We start from the raw sequence: 23,357 nt of genomic DNA, 5'->3' as shown, positions 1-23,357 counted from the left end.
ACAAGGGACATCAGGGGCAGGAAATGGCCACGCAAGCACCTGCCCGGCCCACCACAGAGCTCAGACGCTGGGTCCCTTAACTCACTTCCTTGCTCCTCTCTTCTCCGGGCTGCTCCATTCAGTCACCTCCCCTTGTCACTTACTCCAGACCCCCAGTGAGAAGCAGCTCTCTATCTCCCCAGGGTTAGAGGACTCCCCCTAGTGGCTGAGCCCCTCAGCAGAGGGAGAAATGCATCATCACTGTACTGATCCACTTTCCAAAGCAACCCTTTCCCAACAAGAACCATCCCCCTCTCTGAGCCTGTCTCTGGGGCCCAGCTGTCTAGAGATCTCCCTCCTCTTCCCTATGAGCGGGGGTGTGAGTGCCAGGGAGCAACTCAGGGAGCACACAAAGGTTAATCAGATCAGCGGATTTATACAGAACACCAAGACCTAGTCGAGGTTCCCAACACAGATCCCAGAAAATCCTCTTAAATCCCACTGCCCAGCTATGGCCCATGGGCAGCACCAGCCAGGAGAAGCTGCCAGGCAGACGCCCTCCCAGTTACTTGCATTGGCACCTCAGAGGGATAGGGTCTGGCGGTCTGAGCACAGGACTAGGAGTCAGGACATCTGGGTTGGGTTCCCAGCTCAGCTGCTCACTAACTTGGTGGCTTTGGGCAAGTCACCTAGGCACCTATATACTTCTGAGGAGCTGGGCCTAACTCCCACTGATTTCAATGGGAGTTAGGCACCTAAATACCTTTGAGGATTTGACCCTTAGCCCCTCTCTGTGCCTGGGTGTCACCCTCTGTGCAGGGAGGCAGGGGGGAGATGATGCTTGTGGCTCTCTGTTTCATGGGGGGGGCAGGGCAGAGGGGGACCACGGTGGCTGCTGTGCTGCATTCATGGCAGCAAAGGCAGCTGGTATCTGGCTGGCAGTGCCTCACCATGATGCCCTGCTCCATCGGGTTACGCGCATCAGTGGTTCTTAATACTGACATTCTGCAGCCCCAAATGGTCAAATACAAGTGGCTAGTTTATTATCCAGTGGCTTTGGGCCAGGTACTAGACCCATCCAGCTGGTCACCCCAGCGTCTCAGAGCCAAGCAGCAGCCCCAGCAGAGAAATGGGATTTGTGGGGCTAGCCCTTTAAGAGACTGGGAATGTCACAGCAGGTGAGATCAAAGGTGTGTGTGGGGGGGTGGGGGTGAGGGGGGGTTCAGTGCCTAAGAAAGAGGGCAGAAAAGAGTTAACGGGAGTGGTAAGGGGGGGATGGTGGGTGTCCTGAGGATGCGCGGAGAGCAACCCTCCCTACCCTTCTCCGAGGAGGGCAGGGTACAAGCAGAGCTGCCAGCAGCTGTGCTCGCTCCAACCCAATCTGGGACGGACACTCGCAGCCTGTGGCTCCTGCGACCAGCTGCACCCCTGAGCGCTGGCTCCTGGTGGGGATTTATCCCATGTAATGCCTTGCATGGACATTGGCACTGCTCACCCAAGGATTAGCCTTGTTGGTGGGGAAGCCATTCCAGCAAGACTCTAAAGCAGGCTTCGGAGCTTTCCAGGGCAAGTACCGACCAGGCCAGGCATCCCTGAAAATGCAACTCCCTAGGGCTCCCGCACAGGATCCAACCCAGGATGCACTTGTTCATCTGTTAGACCCTGATCAGAACCGGTGAGACCAGGAGAAAAGGGAAGGAGGGGGATTTCAAAGGGAAAGGCTCTTGGTGTACTGCCCTTTCATGGGTACCACAGTTGAGGACACAGGTCAGTTTCCACCCTAGCTCCAGCAGTCCCCTGCCAGACAGTGTTCTCTGGGGCTTGGCTTCTGCTGAGCAGTTTCAGATGGAGCAAAATCCTTTTGGGAGGAAGTGATGGGATATCAACAGACTGACCAATGGCCTGAGCTGTGCCAGGAGAGGGTGGGCTACCCCACTAGATGGATCTGTGTCGCCACTCCACCACCCCTTAAGGAGTGAACACCTCTGATTTCCCCACTATGAGTATTGTGATCACTCCCAAGACAGCTCCTGAGGGCAGAACTGATGCCTCCGCCATCCTCTGGCCCCAGCCGCCAAGGGAGGAGTTGGAGTCAAATGTATTTTTGAACCCCAAACTATCCCCGCTCCAAATAAACTCTCACTATGGAGTTGCCTCCCCCGGCCACGTTTCCCACCATGGCATCAAGAGAGCATAAGGCCCAGGACACCAGCACCTGCCGATGGCCATGAAACAGGCTGCTGTGTGAGGCCCCGATCCTGCTCTTGGCAGTGGGGACTCTGCTTGAAGTGGTTGGGAGGGCTGCTCGCAGACCCACGTCAGTCAGGTCCCCGAAGAGCCGTAGCTGACTATGCTGCCTAGTGGGAGAAGCATCTCCCCAAATCTGGCAGATGGGGTGGGCTTCTGCCCGGCCCCATGGCCGATATCCAAGAAGAGAGGGGGAGGCTGGGGAGGCACACGTGCCCCCAAAGAAAGGATCTGAGTTGGGGAAGAACAATGCTTTGAAGAACAAGCTGGGAGGAAGGGGCTGGGGAAGGTCTGCACGGAGCCCAGCTGAGCTCCCTCCAAGGGAGAGGAGTGGAAGTGGGGCTTCTGTCCCTCCTCCCCCTCCACTCCAGGCCCAATCCCCCTGCTTCAAACATGGGTGAATCCCACAATCAGGGAGGGGCTGGGTGTAAGGGTGCTTTGCGGCAGCTCCCGGTACCTCACTCCTCTCCTTAGAGTGCCCCACTCTCTCCAGCGATGCACTGCTGCCTCTTTGGGAGACAGAAACATTCCACAGAGCAGCAATCCTCCCTCTCTCGAGCTGCAAGGCGAGAGGGGCCCTGAGTGAAGCTCTGACCTCTCCAGGCTCTTCCCTCAGGATAAGCTGCTCTCCAGAAGGAGGCCAAGACAACACACCACTTACAGAGTGTGGCAGGACTGGCTTGGTGTGCGAGGGGATTTTGGCCCTCTCTAAACCTTCATGCCAAAGGGGGGCTAGCAGAGCAGATGGGCTGGAGTCTAGCTGGGGCAGGACATCAGGCCAGTGGTGGTTCTGAGACTACAAGAATGGGTATCATACCAGATGCACCAGGGTCCCAGGTGCTCCGGAAGAGGGTGAGCTACCCATCTAGACAGATGTGTACAGCTGTTCCTATGCCCCCTGAGACTCCAGAGCCCAGCCCTGCCTTACCATGACCCAGACATGGAAGGCGATGCTCAGAACCAGGTAAGCCGCCAACAGGACAATGGTCCCTTTAAACTTGTGGAAGAGGAGGGTGACCAGGCCAGCTTGGAAGACGAAGGTGTTGAAAAACATGAGGAAGATGATGATGATGTTGAAGAGGATGGCAATATCCTGGATGCTGCGGGGAGATAGATGCCATGAGCACACAGCACTTCCAGAGACCACAGCCCTCCCTGGGGCCATGTGCTGGACACAGTGGTCAACACAAGCCTTGCCCTCTGCCCCAGGGGGTGTCCCAGCTGTCCTGGCCTACACAGCAAAACACAAAGCCTGTGCTGGAACAACACCATGCACCAGGCCCCTGGGACGAGAGGCAGCCAGCTCTGGGTGGTTCCTCCAGCCGAAGCAGCCCCTCCTAGTGCAGTAATTTGCTGCTTTGATAATTGATCTGGGCAGACACAGATGTTCCTCCCCAGATCTTTATGTAACAGACACTTGGCTTAGTGCCAAGAACACAGGCTGTCTCTGGGAATGGAGCCACTGTCCACAGACCAGACTCTCCCTGCAGCTATGCCCCACTTCCCCCCTGGCAGCTAGTAACTGATGCTTCAGAGGAAGGCAGTCAGGTACTGCTGCACTGCAGGGGAAGGAGGACAAAACCTTCTCCAAGTCCTCCCCCTGCACTCCATTGCCTCAGTTTGTCCTCTCTTCCCCCTTCTCCCCATTTACTTGACCACAGTGGCGGCGAGCCAGAAGAGAACCCAGGGCTCCTGACTCCCAGTCCCCTGCTCTAACCACTAGCCCGCACTCCCTCCCACAACTGAGAAGTGAACCCAGCTCTCCCAGTTCCAACCGCTAGTCCCTGCCGCCTCACATGAAGAGCACGAGCTGGATGACGGGGGCCGTGCGGAGCAGCTCCGAGAAGGAGTTGACGAAGAGGTCATAGACGAGCAGCAGGAACTGCAGGGAGAGCACCAGGCTGTAGTTACTAGTCCGGAGCATCTTCCTTTCCCAGGGCTGCGGGCCCTCAGCGTGTGCATTCCAGAGAACAGAGCCAGCTCATCCTCAGGGCCAGAGGGGCTTAGGATCCCCCCCTGCACCACAGCCTCTCCCTACAGCTGAGCTCTGGAGTCTGGAAGAGAAAGTCAGAAGGGGTCTATCTCCAGCAGGGCCTGTGGCAAATGCCTACCTGGCCTAGGAGTGAAGCTGCAGCTCAACCAAGAGCCCAGCTTGGCCAGGGGTTTCCCACAAACTGCTTCACATGCCCCCAAACAGTGGGCCCAAATCCATGGCACCTTCTCAGTTTCAGCTACCCAGCACCAAGCTCCGGGCTAGAGAGCAAAGATGTTTACAAAAGGACACCCTTAAGAGTCATAGCAGTAACCTTGGACTCCCTTCACCCAGAAGACAGGTGCTCTCCTACCTAGAGGCTGCAGGCATACCAGGAAGAGGATCTCAGGGGCTCCATGCAGAGCCATGCCCTAACCAGGGTGCTCTCTACCCTGTGGGTCATAGTCAGAGAGCTCAAGAGCTCTTGTTCTGTCTGATCAGGCTACTTGAGGGTTATGGCAGAGAATGCATTTGGAGGGGGGTGGGGAGGACATGACCCTGGAAGAAGAATGAGAGGAGACAGAATCTTGGTGGGTTACAGATGCCCATAAGGGAGGAGGATCATAAATACATTTGGGGTTGGGACCCAGCGGGGGCACAGCCACAGTGGTAGTGGTGTGAAGGGACACAGGGTTGAGCAGAGAGCGATGGGGTGATCTTGTTTAGGGCAACTCACGCACAGCCTGAGACTGCAGCAGAGGGATCCTTCCTGGAGATTCGGGATCACCCCAGAGCAGGGAGGAGGAGACAAGGAATAGGAGCTGGGGCAGGTTGCCACACCAGGGATGAGGTTTTACCCACCCGTGGGGAGGGAATATGGGTCTGTCCATAGAAGAAAAGAGGAAATGCACTTCAGAGCCAGCCCCCGCACCCCCTTCTCTGATTGCAACAACGTGGGGGGGTAACAAATTGGGTCACCCCCAGTAGGAGGGGCTACAATACTAGGGGATCACACATAGGTGGGGGCAGGAAGATCAGGGCGAACCCCTGCCAACATTTACGGGGGCTGGGGGGGGCGATTCTGGGACATCGCAATTGAATCCCTCTTAATTCAGCGCCTCCGGGGATTCGGGACCCAGGAGCTTTCTGACGCCTCCACTCCTAGGGCCCCCTCCCGGGGTTCCGCCCAGGGAACCCCCCGGTCACCGGCCCCCGAGCCAGGGACCCCCGGTTGCACAACCAGGGGGCAACGGCCCAAGCGCGCCCCCTGCAATTCCCCTGGGCGCAGCTGCCTTCCCCCCGCCGGCCCGGGCCGGGCCCCGCACGCACCTCGGGCCGCCATCTTCCATCCCCATGGAGACCGCACAGCCATTGGCGACCGGTCCGGCCGGCGGAACCGGAAGCGCTCAGAGAGAAGCCGGGGCACCTCCGGATCCCAATAGGATCATAGAGTGGCGCTGAGTTCTTCCCTTCTGCCCGTCTCTGTGAGCCGCGGCGGCTGCTGGACGGCGAAGACTCCATTTCCCATAGTGCCGCGGGGAGGGCGCGACCCGGAAGTGCCTGCGCGCGGGGCGGGCCTGCAGGGCGGAAGGCGAGCGGACTCCGCTGTCCCTCATAGTGAGCCGTAAGGGGTCCGCGGACCCTTGGAACTACCGCTCCCAGCGTGCACCGCGCCAGGCCGGACGACAGGTGCGAGCTGGACGGGGGTGGGGTGGACGCCGGGGAGGGGTCAGCGGACCAGTCCAAAAGGGGCAAAGGGGGTGGGGGGCTGCTGAGGGGCAGCAGATGACTTCGTGACCCCTCCCCCTGCGCAGTGTCATGGCCCCAGCAGCACTCCCTTGGCACGGGCCCAGTTCCCCAGCCGGGCCTGGCTTTGACCCATGGGGTGGAGGCCAGGGCCAGATTAGCATTTTGCGGGCCCCCACAGGGGCAATGGAGCATGGCGCGGCGAGGCCAGTCCCCAGGGCGAGGGGCCCGCCAGGCGCATGGCATGGCAGGGGCGGCCCCGCTCCGCCCAGCCCAGTGCGAGGCCACTATTTACAAACCGGCTGTTGCCAGACGCACAGTGGCCCTGTGGTGCCAGCATGCCCCATCCCCTCGGGGGCAGGCCCATGCCATGCCAAAGAGCCCCCCTGCCCAACACCCCATAGTGTGTGCTCAGCACCCATCGGTAGCCCTGCTGATCAGATCCTCCCCCTGGTCCACCGAGCCTCCCGCCCACCGCTGATCAGGTATCCTGCAGTGGGCAGGAGGCACTGGGTGGGAGCAGGGGCAGGAAGAGGCGGGGGCACTCTGGGGAGGGGGTGGAATGGAGCAGGAAGAGGTGGGGCGGGAGTGGAGCGGGGGCAGGAAGAGGTGGGGGGCAGGCCCTTGGGGGAAAGGGTGGATTGGGGGTGGGGTTGGGACAGAGCTGGGGTCAAGCACCCAGGGGGAAATCAGAAATTCAGCACCTCTGCAACACCCCGCCCCCAACTCCCTACAGCCAGAGCCTCCCCAAGACCCCCCCACAAGTGCAGAACACCCTGCACAACCCTGGAGGCTGAGAGGAGCAAGTGGTGGGTGGGGAGCAGCCAGCAACAGAGCAGGCTGGGGCCCCTTCTGAGCATGGGCCAGGCTCCTTGGTGCCATTGTAAACCAAGCACTAGTGGAGGCACAGGGGCTGGCCTGGCTGCAGGAAACCCCAGCTCACTGGCGCCCCAGTTTTCAGTGTGTTGGCCTCAGGCCTGCCCCCAGGAGACTGTGCGGATCCTAGGGACCTGGCAGGCTAAAGGGGTTGCTCACAAGGGGCAAGTTACAGGCTGGGGGATAGGCACCCCCAAATCACCAGTGCCTTGCCCTGAATCCTGCCCTGTTCAATGGTGCCAGCTCACCACTTTATTGTGAGGCTCATGATTCTTAGTGTTCACTTGTAAGGCCTCAGCTGCTGAAGATTGCACAAGAATCAGCCCTTTTGAGTTAAGTAAGTTTCTAGCCATCATGGTTGCAAAGAAAATCTTGAAATCGTGACGCTGCATGCACCCAAAGACTCATACAGCACGAGGCAAATACAGTGAGCCTCGCATTCATTCACTTCATTTCTTGACCCCGTTTCCATTTACACAGAGCCAGAGGTGCCCATGATTCTTTGCCACTCCTTTGGGTCCATGACTTGGGTTCGTAGATCTAGGACTTGGAGTTCCAGCCCTTTTCTCAAACTTCTCTTGACTGACTCTGTTGTATCGTTGGTCTTCCATGGCCGTTCTTGCTGTCCTCTTCCTCCTGTGCTTTCTTCACTGGTCCTTCTCCCATTCTTATCACACGCCCAACCCATCTCAAAAGTGCTCTGGTGCTCTCCTGCCTATCTATCATTGAGAGTCCCAAGTTCAACTTCCCCCTAACTTCTTCCTGTTGTGCTCTGTCTACTCTCTGCTTGCCTGCCATTCTCCTCAGTATAGTATTTTCTGCTACCTGTATGTTTTTTTTCTCTTCCATCTCTGTAAGACCTATTGTTTCCAAACTGTAGAGCAGGCAGGGACAAATGCAGGCAGCATACACTTTTTCTTTCAGCTTGTTTGTTAATTGCCAGTCCCACAGTACTCCTGCCACTTTTTTCACTGCCGCCCACGCACATTGGTTTCTCCCCCTCCCCCCACCTCTCTCCAGTGGTACTAAGTGTATTTCTCAAGTATACAAATTCTTCTGATTCAGCTTCTCTCCTGAAACTTCTGTCAACAGCTCTTCTTCAGCCTTGCCTTCTTGCACAACTTCAGTTATCTTTATGTTTACCTTCAAACAGAGGCCCAGTCTATGATATTTACTAATCCCTCTTTGCTATCAACCAAAAGGGCCAGGTCACCAGCATACGTTAGCTTTCTCTCTCTCTCCACGGACTTGGATCTCCTACTAATTAACTCCATAACTAGGATGAAGAGAGGTGGACTCAGCATATCACCTTGTCTTAATCTGATTGTCACCTCAAAATTCTCAAATTGCATGTATTGTTTCCACCTTCGCTGTTGACCCTTGATACAGCTCCTCAATCATCACTTCTTGAACACCCCTGCCCATCTATCTCAATACTGCAAACGCTTTCTCAAGATCAATAAATGCTACATAGCAGTTATGCCCTCCATTTATCATTCTTCTAAACTTCTGTCTCATTGCAAATATTGTGTCTATTGACTCCTTCCCTTCCTAAAGCCATGTTGCTCCTCTCCTATATTCTTCTCCATCTTGCACCTCATCTTTGCCTTCAAAATTCTCTCCAGGACTTTGAGGCTGACTTAACAAGGTGATGCTGTAATAGCTGTTCAGATCAATCATTTGCATCAGGCTTACCTTTCCAGAGAGGCACAGTCAACGCTATTCTCCAGCCATCTGGTATCCTAGCTTGATCCCAGCAAACTCTGAGTAATCTATGATGCCACTTTACTCCAGTATCTCCAGCTACCTTGATCATACCAACAGTTATCTCATCCTCTCCAAATGCCTTAACATTCTTCATCCTATTCAGTGCTGCTTCTGCCTCTTCTACAGCAACCGATACCTTTGGAGGCTTCCCCAAAATTATCAGCAGTGCTTGCACTTGCAACTCTCTTCTCATTTAACAGCCTTAGAAATATTTTTTCCATAGCTCCTACCACCTGTTTGGGGTTAGGCACCACACAGTACCTATCCTTCACATATGAAGATTTCTTAATTTCTTGTGCCAGGTTTCAGAGTAACAGCCGTGTTAGTCTGTATTCGCAAAAAGAAAAGGAGTACTTGTGGCACCTTAGAGACTAACCAATTTATTTGAGCATGAGCTTTCGTGAGCTACAGCTCACTTCATCGGATGCATACCGTGGAAACTGCAGCAGACTTTATATATACACAGAGAATATGAAACAATACCTCCTCCCACCCCACTGTCCTGCTGGTAATAGCTTATCTAAAGTGATCATCAGGTGGGCCATTTCCAGCACAAATCCAGGTTTTCTCACCCTCCACCCCCCTACACAAATTCACTCTCCTGCTGGTGATAGCCCATCCAAAGTGACAACTCTTTACACAATGTGCATGATAATCAAGTCTGGCTATTTCCTGCACAAATCCAGGTTTTCTCACATCCCCCCCACCCCCATACACACACAAACTCACTCTCCTGCTGGTAATAGCTCATCCAAACTGACCACTCTCCAAGTTTAAATCCAAGTTAAACCAGAACATCTGGGGGGGTGGGGGGGTAGGAAAAAACAAGAGGAAACAGGCTACTTTGCATAATGACTTAGCCACTCCCAGTCTCTATTTAAGCCTAAATTAATAGTATCCAATTTGCAAATGAATTCCAATTCAGCAGTTTCTCGCTGGAGTCTGGATTTGAAGTTTTTTTGTTTTAAGATAGCGACCTTCATGTCTGTGATTGTGTGACCAGAGAGATTGAAGTGTTCTCCGACTGGTTTATGGGTCCATCATCTGGACCCATGGAAAAGAAGCCCTTGAGGAATTCCACCATGATTTCAACAATTTCCATCCCACCACCAACCTCAGCCTGGTCCAGTCCACACAAGAGATCCACTTCCTGGACACTACAGTGCTAATAAACAATGGTCACATAAACACCACCCTATACCGGAAACCTACTGACCGCTATTCCTACCTGCATGCCTCCAGCTTTCACCCTGACCACACCACACGATCCATCGTCTACAGCCAAGCTCTGCGATACAACCGCATTTGCTCCAACCCCTCAGACAGAGACAAACACCTACAAGATCTCTGTCAAGCTTTCTTACAACTACAATACCCACCTGCAGAAGTAAAGAAACAGATTGATAGAGCCAGAAGAGTTCCCAGAAGTTACCTACTACAGGACAGGCCTAACAAAGAAAATAACAGAACGCCACTAGCCGTCACCTTCAGTCCCCAACTAAAACCCCTCCAACGCATTATTAAGGATCTACAACCTATCCTAAAGGATGACCCAACACTCTCACAAATCTTGGGAGACAGGCCAGTCCTTGCCTACAGATAGCCCCGCAACCTGAAGCAAATACTCACCAACAATCACATACCACACAACAGAACCACTAACCCAGGAACTTATCCTTGCAACAAAGCCCGTTGCCAATTGTGCCCACCCACATATCTATTCAGGGGACACCATCACAGAGCCTAATAACATCAGCCACACTATCAGAGGCTCGTTCACCTGCACATCCACCAATGTGATATATGCCATCATGTGCCAGCAATGCCCCTCTGCCATGTACATTGGTCAAACTGGACAGTCTCTACGTAAAAGAATAAATGGACACAAATCAGATGTCAAGAATTATAACATTCATAAACCAGTCGGAGAACACTTCAATCTCTCTGGTCACGCAATCACAGACATGAAGGTCGCTATCTTAAAACAAAAAAACTTCAAATCCAGACTCCAGCGAGAAACTGCTGAATTGGAATTCATTTGCAAATTGGATACTATTAATTTAGGCTTAAATAGAGACTGGGAGTGGCTAAGTCATTATGCAAGGTAGCCTGTTTCCTCTTGTTTTTTCCTACCCTCCCCCCCCCCCCAGATGTTCTGGTTTAACTTGGATTTAAACTTGGAGAGTGGTCAGTTTGGATGAGCTATTACCAGCAGGAGAGTGAGTTTGTGTGTGTATGGGGGTGAGGGGGTGAGAGAACCTGGATTTGTGCAGGAAATAGCCAGACTTGATTATCATGCACATTGTGTAAAGAGTTGTCACTTTGGATGGGCTATCACCAGCAGGAGAGTGAATTTGTGTGGGGGGGGTGGAGGGTGAGAGAACCTGGATTTGTGCTGGAAATGGCCCACCTGATGATCACTTTAGATAAGCTATTACCAGCAGGACAGTGGGGTGGGAGGAGGTATTGTTTCATATTCTCTGTGTATATATAAAGTCTGCTGCAGTTTCCACGGTATGCATCCGATGAAGTGAGCTGTAGCTCACGAAAGCTCATGCTCAAATAAATTGGTTAGTCTCTAAGGTGCCACAAGTACTCCTTTTAATTTCTTGTGCGTTAGTGTTCCTCTTTTTTTGCCAACCCAAAAACCGATTTCCTGCCATCATCTTCCTGCAGTTTTCTGTTTAATTCCTCTTCAGCCTCCATTCTTGCCTTAGCAACTGCCTTTGTAGCCTTCTTTGGCCAGTTTGTGTGCATTTTTTGATGGTCTCATTATCATGACCTGCTCCCTTAAGCTCTTTTGAGTCATTCATTCTTTTTTGTTTCTTTTGCACTTCAGATTTTTCCCACTAGCTTGTTCTCCCGAAATGTATTTTTTAAAAAAAGGCCTTATGATTTTTTTAAGCCAGTCTCATGATTTTTCAGGACTGGACCTGTAACTTTTGGATGCTTGGAGTTGGTGCTATTGTGTCAGACTGGGCATGGGATTGGGCTTTCTGTCCTTTGAAATCCTCCCAGCATCTCTGGAGCATCCTCTCCCAAAGGGTTTGGGTTGGAATTGCACCATCTGGGGGATGGGGGGGCAGCAGGGGTCCTGCCAATTCTCCCTCAGGCTTTGTGGGTTTAGCAGGGGGCTGGGAACCAGCAGGTCCTGGGTGCTGTTCCCAGCACTGCCTTGCTGCATGGGTGTAACAGGCAATATGTTTGTACAGCACCTTCCCTCCAGCTCTCTCAAAGTGCTTTATGCATCCCAGCCCTCCCTGGGCAACAGGCAAGCATCATGATCCCCGTTTTTCTGGTGCGGAAGCTGAGGCTGAGTGAGGGGCTACAGAGTGAGTCAGGGGCAGAGGTGTCGGTGCAAATGATCATGAGTCTACATTTATGCATGATTAAAACTAATTGGTCCCTGCCGAGAGGTACTTGCTGTTTTGTCCGCTTGCTTAGCAATCTCATCTAACCTCTCAATGCACAAACACATTGAGATCCTGACTAGGAAATGGTTCTCTTCACATACATGCTGAAGACCATTATTGCAGAAGCTCCAATCTGAATCTGGTGTCCTATTGTGCTGGGCGCTGGATGCAAGTAAGAGGGCATAAAACTTGTGCTAAAGAGCTTTCAACTCCTAGACCTCTTTCCTGACCTCCAGCCATTTTAACTGCTGACCATCCAGCCAGCAGGATTCCTGTGGCTGCATACATTAAACCCTGTATCACCACATGGTTAGGCCATGTGTGCTCATCTGCATAAACCACAGTGGATGGGACTGAAGGTCCCTGCATTTGCAGACATGTGAGAGGAATGACACTAGACTGGGCTACACAAAGTGAAGCCCAGGGCCTTTCGGATTTTGCAGCCACCCACTCCCAGAGATCATTGGGAGGCTGTAGTGTTTACTGCTGGTAATCTCACCCACGAGCAGCTCTTTTCCTCCCTTGAGGTGGCTGAGTGTATTTTTGGTGGAGGATGCAGATCTCTAAGCAAATGAGGTGCCACCCACCAGTTCTTGCGAACTTGCTAGTGTGCACTTAGTCCCAGGGTTAGCGTAACCCTGTGTGAAGAGTCGGTCCCATCGCAGAGAGACAAGTCCCATCGCAGCACAAGGCCAGACGGGGAGTGCTGTAGGGTAGGGCAGTGTTACAAGTTACTCTGTTCCACATGCGGGTACGAGGGAGAGATATAATGGCCTACGTGTGACCCTAAGAACCCTTCAGCACCACTTAGCACGGGGTTACAAGAATATCCTGATGCGTATATTCTGTTTCACCAAAGAATATTGTGTGAGGTCTTAAAGGAAAGCTGGGATCATGCTGGTCATTCATAGAATTGTATGTACATTTCACAGACTGCTTTTTACATAGCGTGTATATTGAAAATGTTTCTGAAGTGTCAAGGCAGAAGTGACAAACAGGTGTTTGGCAATGTCCTAGCTATTTGGTCCCAGGATATGAGAGACAAGGTGGGCAAGGTAATATCTGTTATTAGCAGGGGTGAAAGTAACACTCAACACTTACCGGTATGGGGCCGGACCTCGGGCAGAAGGGGCGGGGCTGGGGGTCAGCATCCCCCAGCCAACCCATCTGCGCTGCCTGGCCTGCGCTGCCCGGGGCTCCAGCAGCAATTTAAAGGACTGCTGTGGCAGTGGCAGAAGTATCTAGAGCCCCGGGCCCTTTTAAGTCGCTGGCCCCGGGGCAGCTGCTCCTTTTGCCCCCCACGTTGGTGGCCCGGGGGGGCAAAAGGGGTAATGATGTTAAAGTGCTGCTGCGGCAAAGGACCCTGCTTAAAGTGTTGCCACAGCAGCGCTTTGACATCGGCTGGTATGAGCCGGTACCAGCGGTCACTTTTTACCAGTATGCCATCCCGGCCTGTACCAGCTTACTTTCACCCCTGTTTATAAGATTAATTTCTGTTGGCGAAAGAGACAAGCTTTCGAGCTGTACCGAGCTCTTCTTCAGGTCTGGGTTTTCTGTTGGACGCAGGATGTCGAGTCACCTGTCTGCTGACGTCTAAATCAAGCAGTGTAAGCTGACAGTGGAAACCCACAGTCACAAAGTCAACAGGGGGATGCGACAACAACAGGATAGCAAACCACAGGACAATAAGCCCCTGGGGTACAAGCTGACTTGGGGTACAAACAGTGAACTCTGGGGGAAGGCAAGGAAGACACCCCTTTGTCCTGCACTTAGAAAGTAATTGGGCAGTGTGGTTACTTTCATGAAAATGGGATCACAGCCTTGCCTGAAACTCTGCGAAGGATGTTTGAGTGAGATAAAACGTCTTTAGATGGAAGGTTAGCTTGCTCAGTTTAGTCTCTAGGAATCGTGTTATAATTTTATTTTATATGTAACCCTTTTGTTTCCATCATCCTTACTCACAATCTCTTGAATCTTGAACCTCTGGTAGTTTATCATCCTTATTTCCACTATAAATGTATCTCAGTGCTGTGGTATTAGACCAGGAGCTGATCTGGAGCTGGTGTGAGCTCTGAACCCATGGGGACAGCAGAGCTGGTATTACTGTGGGTGTTCAGTGCAGAAGAGGCTGGATATCTCAGGGGAAACTTCGAAGGGGCCCGGGGACTGGGGGGCACCGATTGTTAACCTGCAAGACAAAGTGAGGGCTGGCCTAGCCCAGTGGAGATGGTTTGGGTGGCTAACAGGCTGGCGGTGTCAGGGAGCTGTCACCCTGTTAAGCACAAGCGAGGCTCCTTCTGGCTGGCGGCTGGAGGTGACTCAGTCCTGGGCGCACCAAGAACTCTACCCAGTGTTCCACAGGAAGTCAGACTAGATCAGGGGTTCTCAAACTGGGAGTCGGGACCCCTCAGGGAGTCGCAAGGTTATTACATGGGGGGTTGCGAGCTGTCAGCCTCCACCCCAAATCCCACTTTGCCTCCTGCATTTATAATGGTGTTTAATATATTTTAAAGTGTTTTTAATTTATAAGGGGGTCACACTCGGATGCTTGCTATGTAAAGGGGTCACCAGTGCAAAAGTTTGAGAACCACTGGACTAAATGATCTAATAATCCCTTCTGGCTTTAAAGACTCAATCTCCAGTGCAGGGGGACAGGGCAGGAAAAGTATAGTGGGGTACTGTCAGGAATGGGGTACAGAGCTGGGAGGGGCCTTGTGACTGGAACAGCAGGGGGTACTGAGGGGCAGGATTGAGCATTGGCTGAGCTAGGCAGGGGGATCAGCCCCACTCCCATGTATGCTGTCCCTCCCCTGGCCCACCCCACAGTGAGCTTTCCACTGTTGGTCTCAGGTGCCTTTAGCTCTGTGCTCTCCCCCCTCCCAGCGGCTGTGCAGTGCTAATCTGAAAGCAGAAGTTGGGAGGGTCTCATGACCTGCTGCCTCCCCACAGGAAGTGCCAAACACAGGTGCAGCCGCTGGGGTGGCAGGCCGGGGGCTCGGTGACTGTGACGAGGGCCCTTCTTTTCTCTCTGGGCGCTGGGGGAGTGGGTGGTGTTTTGGAGCATCTGAAACCCCTGGGCTGGATGTAGCTCCCTCTCTGTGGCTGATCAGGTTGTGTTTTCCACCTGGGAAGGCTGCTGGGCACTGCTCGTGCTTCCGGTGCCAGCTGGGTCCTGGCGATCTGGTCAGCCCACGGTCTGTGGATACTCGTGGCAACTGGTGGGAGCGCCTTCGGTGCTGCGGGGGCTGGGTCCATGTCAGGCTGGTGGCTGGTGCATGGGCACAGCATCCCCAAAGCCCAGCTCCTGGCTGTTGGGTTTGACTGGCTCAGCACAGGTCCTCAGTCTGTGAGTGCTGCAGGGCAGGGACTCCTCGGGGTGGAGGGGGGAGAACAGAGCTCTTCTCTACTTGAGAACCTGGGATCCCTGCTGTCCTCCAGGGGAAGGGGAGTGAAGGCTGCAGGATGGGCAGAGGCCTCTCTTGCCCTCTGAGCTCTGGCTGCAGGGGTTTGATCATCTCTGTCTCTGGGGACTTTCCCTGCTGGCTCCCAACCAGCAGGATCCGTTCTGTTTGGGCTCAGGGCAGTCGGCTACTCCTCCCCACCCACCTGTAGCTTGTTACTTAAGGCTGCGCTTAAAGCAGCTGTTGATCCAGCTTGATGAACTCTGGGGCTCCGCCCGCTCCTGGTTCTATAACCAGCCTTCTGAGACACGAGGGCACTGGCTGACAGCAGCTGGCAGAGGCTGGTGGAGGTGAGGGAGGGTAGATGAGGAGCAGCAGCCGGAGCCGGGAGGGAGGGATGGCTGGTGGGCGGGCGGGCGGGCAAGGGGTTGCTGGAGAGCGAAGGAGGGAAAGTGGGTGGTGGAGCCCAGTGGAGAGGCAGCTGGAGTCTGGTGGAGAGGGAGGGATGGACGGAGGGGAGGGCGAGGGGTGGCCAGAGCCCGGCAGAGGGCGAGGGGCGGATGGAGCCGGGCGGAGGAAGAGGAGGGTGGGCAGGTGAGGGGTGGACGGAGCCCAGCGGAAGGGAGGGTGGGGGAGAGGCAGCAGAGCCTAGTGGGCTGTGCAGGGTCTGGTGTGGGGGGCAGCGATTTGCTCGGCGTGCAGCAGGGCACAGGCTGGGCAGTACAATCAGCTGGTGTGGTATTTTCCCCATCACGTGCAGTCCCTGCTGCTGGAGTGATGCCCACCTTCCAGTTCTTGCCCTTCGCGGCCCTGCTGGGCACCCTGGGGTTCCTGTGTGTGGTGTTCACAGGGTTCTGGTCCCACCATTGGCGCGGAGGCTTCGCCTGGGATGGCTCCACCAAGATGTTTAACTGGCACCCGGTCTTCATGGTGACAGGCATGCTGGTGCTGTATGGGGCAGGTAAGTGGGTGCTGTCCCTGGGTGGCGCGTCGGGGGCTGGGACGTGGATACAGGAGTTGCTCTGAGTGTGCCAGTCTCTCTCCCCTGCAGCAGTGCTGGTGTACCGGGTGCCCAGCTCCTGGGAGGGCAGGAAGCTCCCGTGGAAGCTGCTGCACGCGGCGCTGACCCTGACAGCCTTTGTCCTGGTCGTGCTGGGGCTCGTCGCCGTCTTCAGGTTCCACAATGCCACGGGCACCCCCAACATGTACTCGCTGCACAGCTGGCTGGGGCTGACGGCTGTGCTGTTCTTCTCTTGCCAGGTGGGTGCCCAGCCTCCCCCTCTGATGCCCAGCTCTGCCCCCGCTCTCCCTCTTGCTGTTGGCTACCTGTGCCGTGGCTTGATCCGCTGTGCTCCGAACTCTTCCTTGTTCCCCCATCCTAGTGGCTCATGGGGTTCGCTGCCTTCCTGTTACCCTGGTCCCCTGCCTGGCTGCGGATCATCTACAAGCCCATTCATGTCTTCTTTGGCTCCACCATCCTCGCGCTGGCCATGGCAGCATCCATCTCCGGCATCAACGAGAAGCTCTTCTTCAGTCTGTGAGTGCCAGAGCTGGTGTGAGGTGTGTGGGTCTCCATTCAGCCTAGAGCTTCCTCCATCACTCCTAAGAGCTGGGCCAGACCAGGGTCCTTCTTGCCCAGTGTCTTGTTTCTGACAGTGGCCCATACCAGAGCTTCGGGGGAGTGCACAGAACAGGGCAGTAACCCACCCGTCTTCCATTCTTGGCTTACGTTAGTCTGGGGTCACCCCAAGCATGGGTAGGGTCACTTCCTCCCACCACACATACCCGCTGTGTGACTGAGAGATGCCAGCAAGCGGCTGAATGGTGACAGCCCCAGAAGGGAAGATCTAAGGGTTGGGCAGGCTTGGTGCAGAGAGGACTACTACGGGGAGACTTGGGAAGCATACCCAGCTTTAGGTAGCTGTTCGAGACCTTGGGAGCTGCTGTTACGGGCAGGAGTGGGTGGTGAAGATGACTGGGCAAGGTGCCCAGGGAAGGGGCTAGAACTTCCTGCTTTGGAGATGGGTTGAGGCATGGCTGGATCTCACAGGATCCAATGGTTGCTCCAGGATGTGGGAGAGATCCCTCCCCACCTATCTGAGGGGGGTGCTGGCAGGGTTTCCCCACCCAGAGGCTCTCCAGGGGGAGCTGGGATTGTAAGGGGCAAGGCTGCTTGCACTGGTACTGGCTCCAAATGAAGGCGGTGGCTCCATCTCTTCCCTTTCAGGACGAACAAGACGGTTCCCTACGCCAGACTCCCCCCTGAGGCCTGGTTTGCCAATTTTCTGGGGATGCTGATCTTGGTCTTTGGGTTGCTGGTGCTGTGGGCTCTCGCCACGCCGGCCTGGAAGCGCCCAGAGTCAGAGTCGCTGGAGGCCCAACAGGTACCGAGTCCACGTTGCTGGTGGCCCAGGCCATGGGCTGTGTGGATGAGTAGCAGCATGGGCAGGAGGGGTTGCCGTGGGATTGGGGATCAGGGAGGAGTTGGGCATGTGGGGTGTTGCAGTAAGGCCAGGTTTAGGGTGGATGTGGGAGGAAAAGAGTGGGTGCAACATTTCCTCGAATTTTTTACATCCGGAATTAACTTTATGTGCACCAATATGGAGGTGATGTGTGGCGGGGGTGGGGCTGAGGGGTTCGGAGTCAGGGGAGGGGTGGTAGGGGAAGGCTGGGAGATGAGATTAGAAACATGGGCAAGAAATAACGAGTCAACTCGCCAGTGATCTGCGTGGGAAGACACCTGCTAATGTGACAAGAGCCAGGAAACCGGCGGCTCAGCCAGGGGCAGAGATCAGACAGGAATCTGAAAAAAAAGCCTTGGAAACAAGCAGGGAGAACTGGAGGTCCTGGTGATGTCAAGGAACTATGACGTGATCGGAATAACAGAGACTTGGTGGGATAACTCACATGACTGGAGTACTGTCATGGATGGTTATAAACTGTTCAGGAAGGACAGGCAGGGCAGAAAAGGTGGGGGAGTAGCACTGTATGTAAGGGAGCAGTATGACTGCTCAGAGCTCCGGTACGAAACTGCAGAAAAACCTGAGTGTCTCTGGATTAAGTTTAGAAGTGTGTGCAACAAGAGTGATGTAGTGGTGGGAGTCTGCTATAGACCACCGGACCAGGGGGATGAGGTGGATGAGGCTTTCTTCCGGCAGCTCACGGAAGCTACTAGATCGCATGCCCTGATTCTCATGGGTGACTTTAATTTTCCTGATATCTGCTGGGAGAGCAATACAGCGGTGCATAGACAATCCAGGAAGTTTTTGGAAAGCGTAGGGGACAATTTCCTGGCGCAAGTGCTAGAGGAGCCAACTAGGGGGGGCACTTTTCTTGACCTGCTGCTCACAAACTGGGTAGAATTAGTGGGGGAAGCAAAAGTGGATGGGAATCTGGGAGGCAGTGACCATGAGTTGGTTGAGTTCAGGATCCTGACGCAGGGAAGAAAGGTAAGCAGCAGGATAAGGACCCTGGACTTCAGGAAAGCAGACTTCGACTCCCTCAGGGAACGGATGGCCAGGATCCGCTGGGGGACTAACTTGAAGGGGAAAGGAGTCCAGGAGAGCTGGCTGTATTTCAAGGAATCCCTGTTGAGGTTACAGGGACAAACCATCCCGATGAGTCGAAAGAATAGTAAATATGGCAGGCGACCAGCTTGGCTTAATGGTGAAATCCTAGCGGATCTTAAACATAAAAAAGAAGCTTACAAGAAGTGGAAGGTTGGACATATGACCAGGGAAGAGTATAAAAATATTGCTCGGGCATGTAGGAATGTTATCAGGAGGGCCAAATCGCACCTGGAGCTGCAGCTAGCCAGAGATGTCAAGAGTAACAAGAAGGGTTTCTTCAGGTATGTTGGCAACAAGAAGAAAGCCAAGGAATGTGTGGGCCCCTTACTGAAGGAGGGAGGCAACCTAGTGACAGAGGATGTGGAAAAAGCTAATGTACTCAATGCTTTTTTTGCCTCTGTTTTCACTAACAAGGTCAGCTCTCAGACTGCTGCGCTGGGCATCACAAAATGCGGAAGAGATGGCCAGCCCTCTGTGGAGATAGAGGCGGTTAGGGACTATTTAGAAAAGCTGGACGTGCACAAGTCCATGGGGCCGGACGAGTTGCATCCGAGAGTGCTGAAGGAATTGGCGGCTGTGATTGCAGAGCCACTGGCCATTATCTTTGAAAACTCGTGGCGAACCGGGGAAGTCCCGGATGACTGGAAAAAGGCTAATGTAGTGCCAATCTTTAAAAAAGGGAAGAAGGAAGATCCTGGGAACTACAGGCCAGTCAGCCTCACCTCAGTCCCTGGAAAAATCATGGAGCAGGTCCTCAAAGAATCAATCCTGAAGCACTTGCATGAGAGGAAAGTGATCAGGAACAGCCAGCATGGATTCACCAAGGAAAGGTCATGCCTGACTAATCTAATCGCCTTTTATGATGAGATTACTGGTTCTGTGGATGAAGGGAAACAAGTGGATGTATTGTTTCTTGACTTTAGCAAAGCTTTTGACACGGTCTCCCATAGTATTCTTGTCAGCAAGTTAAGGAAGTATGGGCTGGATGAATGCACTATAAGGTGGGTAGAAAGCTGGCTAGATTGTCGGGCTCAACGGGTAGTGATCAATGGCTCCATGTCTAGTTGGCAGCCGGTATCAAGTGGAGTGCCCCAAGGGTCGGTCCTGGGGCCGGTTTTATTCAATATCTTCATAAATGATCTGGAGGATGGTGTGGATTGCACTCTCCGCAAATTTGCGGATGATACTAAACTGGGAGGAGTGGTAGATACGCTGGAGGGGAGGGATAGGATACAGAAGGACCTAGACCAATTGGAAGATTGGGCCAAAAGGAATCTGATGAGGTTCAATAAGGATAAGTGCAGGGTCCTGCACTTAGGACGGAAGAACCCAATGCACAGCTACAGACTAGGGACCGAATGGCTAGGCAGCAGTTCTGCGGAAAAGGACCTAGGGGTGACAGTGGACGAGAAGCTGGATATGAGTCAGCAGTGTGCCCTTGTTGCCAAGAAGGCCAATGGCATTTTGGGATGTATAAGTAGGGGCATAGCGAGCAGATCGAGGGACGTGATCGTTCCCCTCTATTCGACATTGGTGAGGCCTCATCTGGAGTACTGTGTCCAGTTTTGGGCCCCACACTTCAAGAAGGATGTGGATAAATTGGAGAGAGTCCAGCGAAGGGCAACAAAAATGATTAGGGGACTGGAACACATGAGTTATGAGGAGAGGCTGAGGGAGCTGGGATTGTTTAGCCTGCAGAAGAGAAGAATGAGGGGGGATTTGATAGCTGCTTTCAACTACCTGAAAGGGGGTTCCAAAGAGGATGGCTCTAGACTGTTCTCAATGGTAGCAGATGACAGAACGAGGAGTAATGTTCTCAAGTTGCAGTGGGGGAGGTTTAGATTGGATATTAGGAAACCCTTTTTCACTAAGAGGGTGGTGAAACACTGGAATGCGTTACCTAGGGAGGTGGTAGAATCTCCTTCCTTAGAGGTTTTTAAGGTCAGGCTTGACAAAGCCCTGGCTGGGATGATTTAACTGGGAATTGGTCCTGCTTTGAGCAGGGGGTTGGACTAGATGACCTTCTGGGGTCCCTTCCAACCCTGATATTCTATGATTCTATGAATGTCCAGTGCAGGATGGTGGCACTGAAGGCCAGTGTGGTTCTGGAGCCATTCTGGTGGTGCAGCAAGATGGGGGTGGGCTGTGGTGCTGAGAGCGACTCAGTTCTGGGCAAGGAGGGTGCCTTGCTCACGGCCTCTTTCTCCACAACCCCTGCTCCATTAGGACAAGTGAAGCAGCCGCCCAGAAGAGGAGCTGCTGCCCAGACTCTCCGGCGAGAAGGGCAGCTCGGTGCTCCTGCTGTTGGCACTAAGCCGTCTCTGGAGCCTGGCCAGTGCGGAACGGAGGGGAGGAGGCACTCTCCGTGCTCCCTTTCCACCCGGCTGCTCTCGTCACTCCCCTGCGTTCTGCTCTGGGTTCCTGCACGTGCTGCTGCTTCCTGGGATTCACCAGGCAGCCCTGGCCCCTCTTGCCATTGTGCTGCTGTGCCTTAGGGGCCCTGGCTGACGCTCTGGCCTAGATCAAGTGGCCTGAACTAAAATAAAAGCCTGCTTCGTGGCGCTTGCCCTGGCACCGGCTCTGCAGGAGGGAGGCGGGTTGTGTGTAAGGAGCCTGTGTTGGCCGCTCAGCTGTAGCAGCGTGCATGTGCCCGGGGCATTAATGTGCCAAGCTCCAGCCAGCTTCCCTTTCCCAATGCCTGCCTAGCTCTGCCACCCACTTCTGCTCTCTGATGCTGTGCCCTGCAAGTCTGGGAGAGCCTCTGCTAGAGCTCAGAGCATTTGCTCTCCATGAGGTTTGCTTCCAGCCCTGGTCATACTCCCTCTCCCTTCCTGGCGAGCTGTTGTCCCAGCTCTTTGAGTGAAGAAAGTAGTTACATTTCCTCCTGCCAGGAGAGGGCTTCAGAGCAGGAAGCTGTTGTCCGTGCATTGCTGTGATGTTCGGGTGGGCCAGGGAGTCTGGCTGCAGTGCCCCTGACTGCCCTGGGGATGCTAAGGTGGGAGGAGCTGTCTGGGACCATGCTGTTCACTCCTCTGCCCCTCCTTTGCTCAGGATCCACAGATAAACTCTGTACTGAGCTTCTCTGACTAGTAGAACAGCCCAGGCTCAGAATCCACTCACGTGCAGCTCTCCGTTTGGATCTAGGCTGTATTGCCGTCTGTGGGGCTGTAGCACAGCTCCGCCGTGCATGGTCCTACACCCAGGCTGCCTTTCCTACCTCACCTGGGGTGTCTGGCTCTGGCCTCAGTAGCACTGAGAGCTACCCCAGCAAGAATTTCTAAGTGCTTGGGCCTGGAGGCTCTCTAATGCCTGGCCCATTCACAGTCTTCATGGCTGGACTCTCCCAGGTCCCAGCTCAGCATGGGCAGGTACCACGAGCTGTATCTCCTCCCAGTGCCTAGGTGCTACCATTGGCATGGTGTGATTTGGGGACTGCACAATGGACACTCACTGCTCTGTTGCCTGACCCAGCCAGCACTTATGACAATGGACTCGTAGCTTATGCATCCTTTGGAGGCATCTGCCACTAGCTGCTCAGAAGCTTTGAGACAAGATACTGTCCATTCTGGGCACTGAATCTGTCAGGGGTGCTGAGGGGTCCCCACGAAGCAGATACTTCACTCTGGTTTAAGGATTCATGTACAGGATTAGGGCTAAATTGTTCACCAGGTCTAGAGCCAGGTATTAATCCCTCCCATCCCCACATGGTGTAACAGGTAGGGACATTGTGGGAAGGGTTCAGTGCCCAAGAGAAGGCAGACAGGGAGTATGGATGACTCAATGGGGAATATTTCCCCATGACTGATTGCAGGGGAGCGGGACAGGTGGCCCTTCCTGTCCTCTATGGCTATGAGTTCTTCTTGGGGCGTGTGCTCTTGTGATAAATTGGGAGTGAGCCCACGTGGCTCAAGCTGAGATTGTAGGAAGATACTAGAGGCTTCATTAGAAGTGTTTCCAGAGAGAGGTAATTAAATGTATTTGTTGTATGTGAGAAGCTGCCTTCCCAGCCCAGGGGGTTTGATAGCATTCAGACAGAGGCTCAGTACACCCTGCTGGAGAGGTGGAATGCAGCTACAGCTGGTTGGAATTTGAGTTTTCTGTCCCCAGGGAAATTCTCAGACTTCCAAATCTCTGGTTTTGTCCTGAGCTGGGATGCTAAATTGGCGGCGGGACCCTGTGTGACACACAGCACAGTGAGGATTTCAGTTTGACTCTCTCAACACCTTTTGTTTCAATGGGGCAATGCTTCAATTTGGCTTGTTACCTAGAATAGTGAAACGTCTGACAGGGATGATTTCTCCCAGATGTCCAGCTAACTCCAGGCATTCCCCAAAATGCTTTGAATTTTTTCCATCAGAAAGAGCTGATTGACATGGTTTGTGGAAAA

The 23,357-nt window shown here is 53.8% G+C and overlaps 2 protein-coding genes across 8 annotated transcripts in view; one reads left to right on the top strand and one right to left on the bottom strand.

Moving 5' to 3' along the window:
- LOC140912472 (transmembrane protein 138) overlaps window positions 1–23,357 on the bottom strand; it is a 41,000-nt gene that overhangs the window by 1,163 nt on the left and 16,480 nt on the right. The window contains exons 1-3 of one of the 7 annotated variants that reach the window (XM_073346921.1): window positions 5,528–6,275; window positions 4,023–4,280; window positions 3,155–3,326 (exon numbers count right to left, since the gene is read on the bottom strand). The exons of 5 other annotated variants lie outside the window; for them this stretch is intronic. In XM_073346921.1, the coding sequence (XP_073203022.1) occupies window positions 3,155–3,326; window positions 4,023–4,150 (300 nt within the window). In that variant the 5' untranslated portion in view covers window positions 4,151–4,280; window positions 5,528–6,275. Of the gene's footprint in view, window positions 1–3,154; window positions 3,327–4,022; window positions 4,281–5,527; window positions 6,276–23,357 lie in introns of those variants that run through there. One more of the 7 variants, XM_073346922.1, reaches the window with a different exon arrangement.
- Window positions 5,940–22,060, top strand: CYB561A3 (cytochrome b561 family member A3). Its single transcript, XM_073346332.1, has 7 exons — window positions 5,940–6,429; window positions 16,162–16,362; window positions 16,453–16,661; window positions 16,784–16,938; window positions 17,629–17,785; window positions 19,385–19,681; window positions 22,022–22,060. The coding sequence occupies exons 2-7, from the start codon at window positions 16,179–16,181 to the stop codon at window positions 22,058–22,060; spliced, it is 1,041 nt and encodes a 346-aa protein (XP_073202433.1). The 5' UTR covers window positions 5,940–6,429; window positions 16,162–16,178.

Source organism: Lepidochelys kempii, chromosome 6 (genome assembly GCF_965140265.1).
Source record: "Lepidochelys kempii isolate rLepKem1 chromosome 6, rLepKem1.hap2, whole genome shotgun sequence".
In the NCBI taxonomy this organism is placed as follows: domain Eukaryota; kingdom Metazoa; phylum Chordata; order Testudines; family Cheloniidae; genus Lepidochelys; species Lepidochelys kempii.
The sequence above is the reverse complement of the archived record's forward strand: the minus strand, read 5'-3'. Positions and strand labels throughout refer to the sequence as shown.

Coding starts and splice junctions, on each gene's coding strand:
- CYB561A3 (XM_073346332.1), top strand. CDS start 16,179: ATGCCCACCTTCCAGTTCTTGCCCTTCGCGGCCCTGCTGGGCACCCTG. Junction 16,662..16,783: donor TGCTGTTCTTCTCTTGCCAG/GTGGGTGCCCAG, acceptor CCCCCATCCTAG/TGGCTCATGGGGTTCGCTGC. Junction 16,939..17,628: donor GAGAAGCTCTTCTTCAGTCT/GTGAGTGCCAGA, acceptor CTTCCCTTTCAG/GACGAACAAGACGGTTCCCT.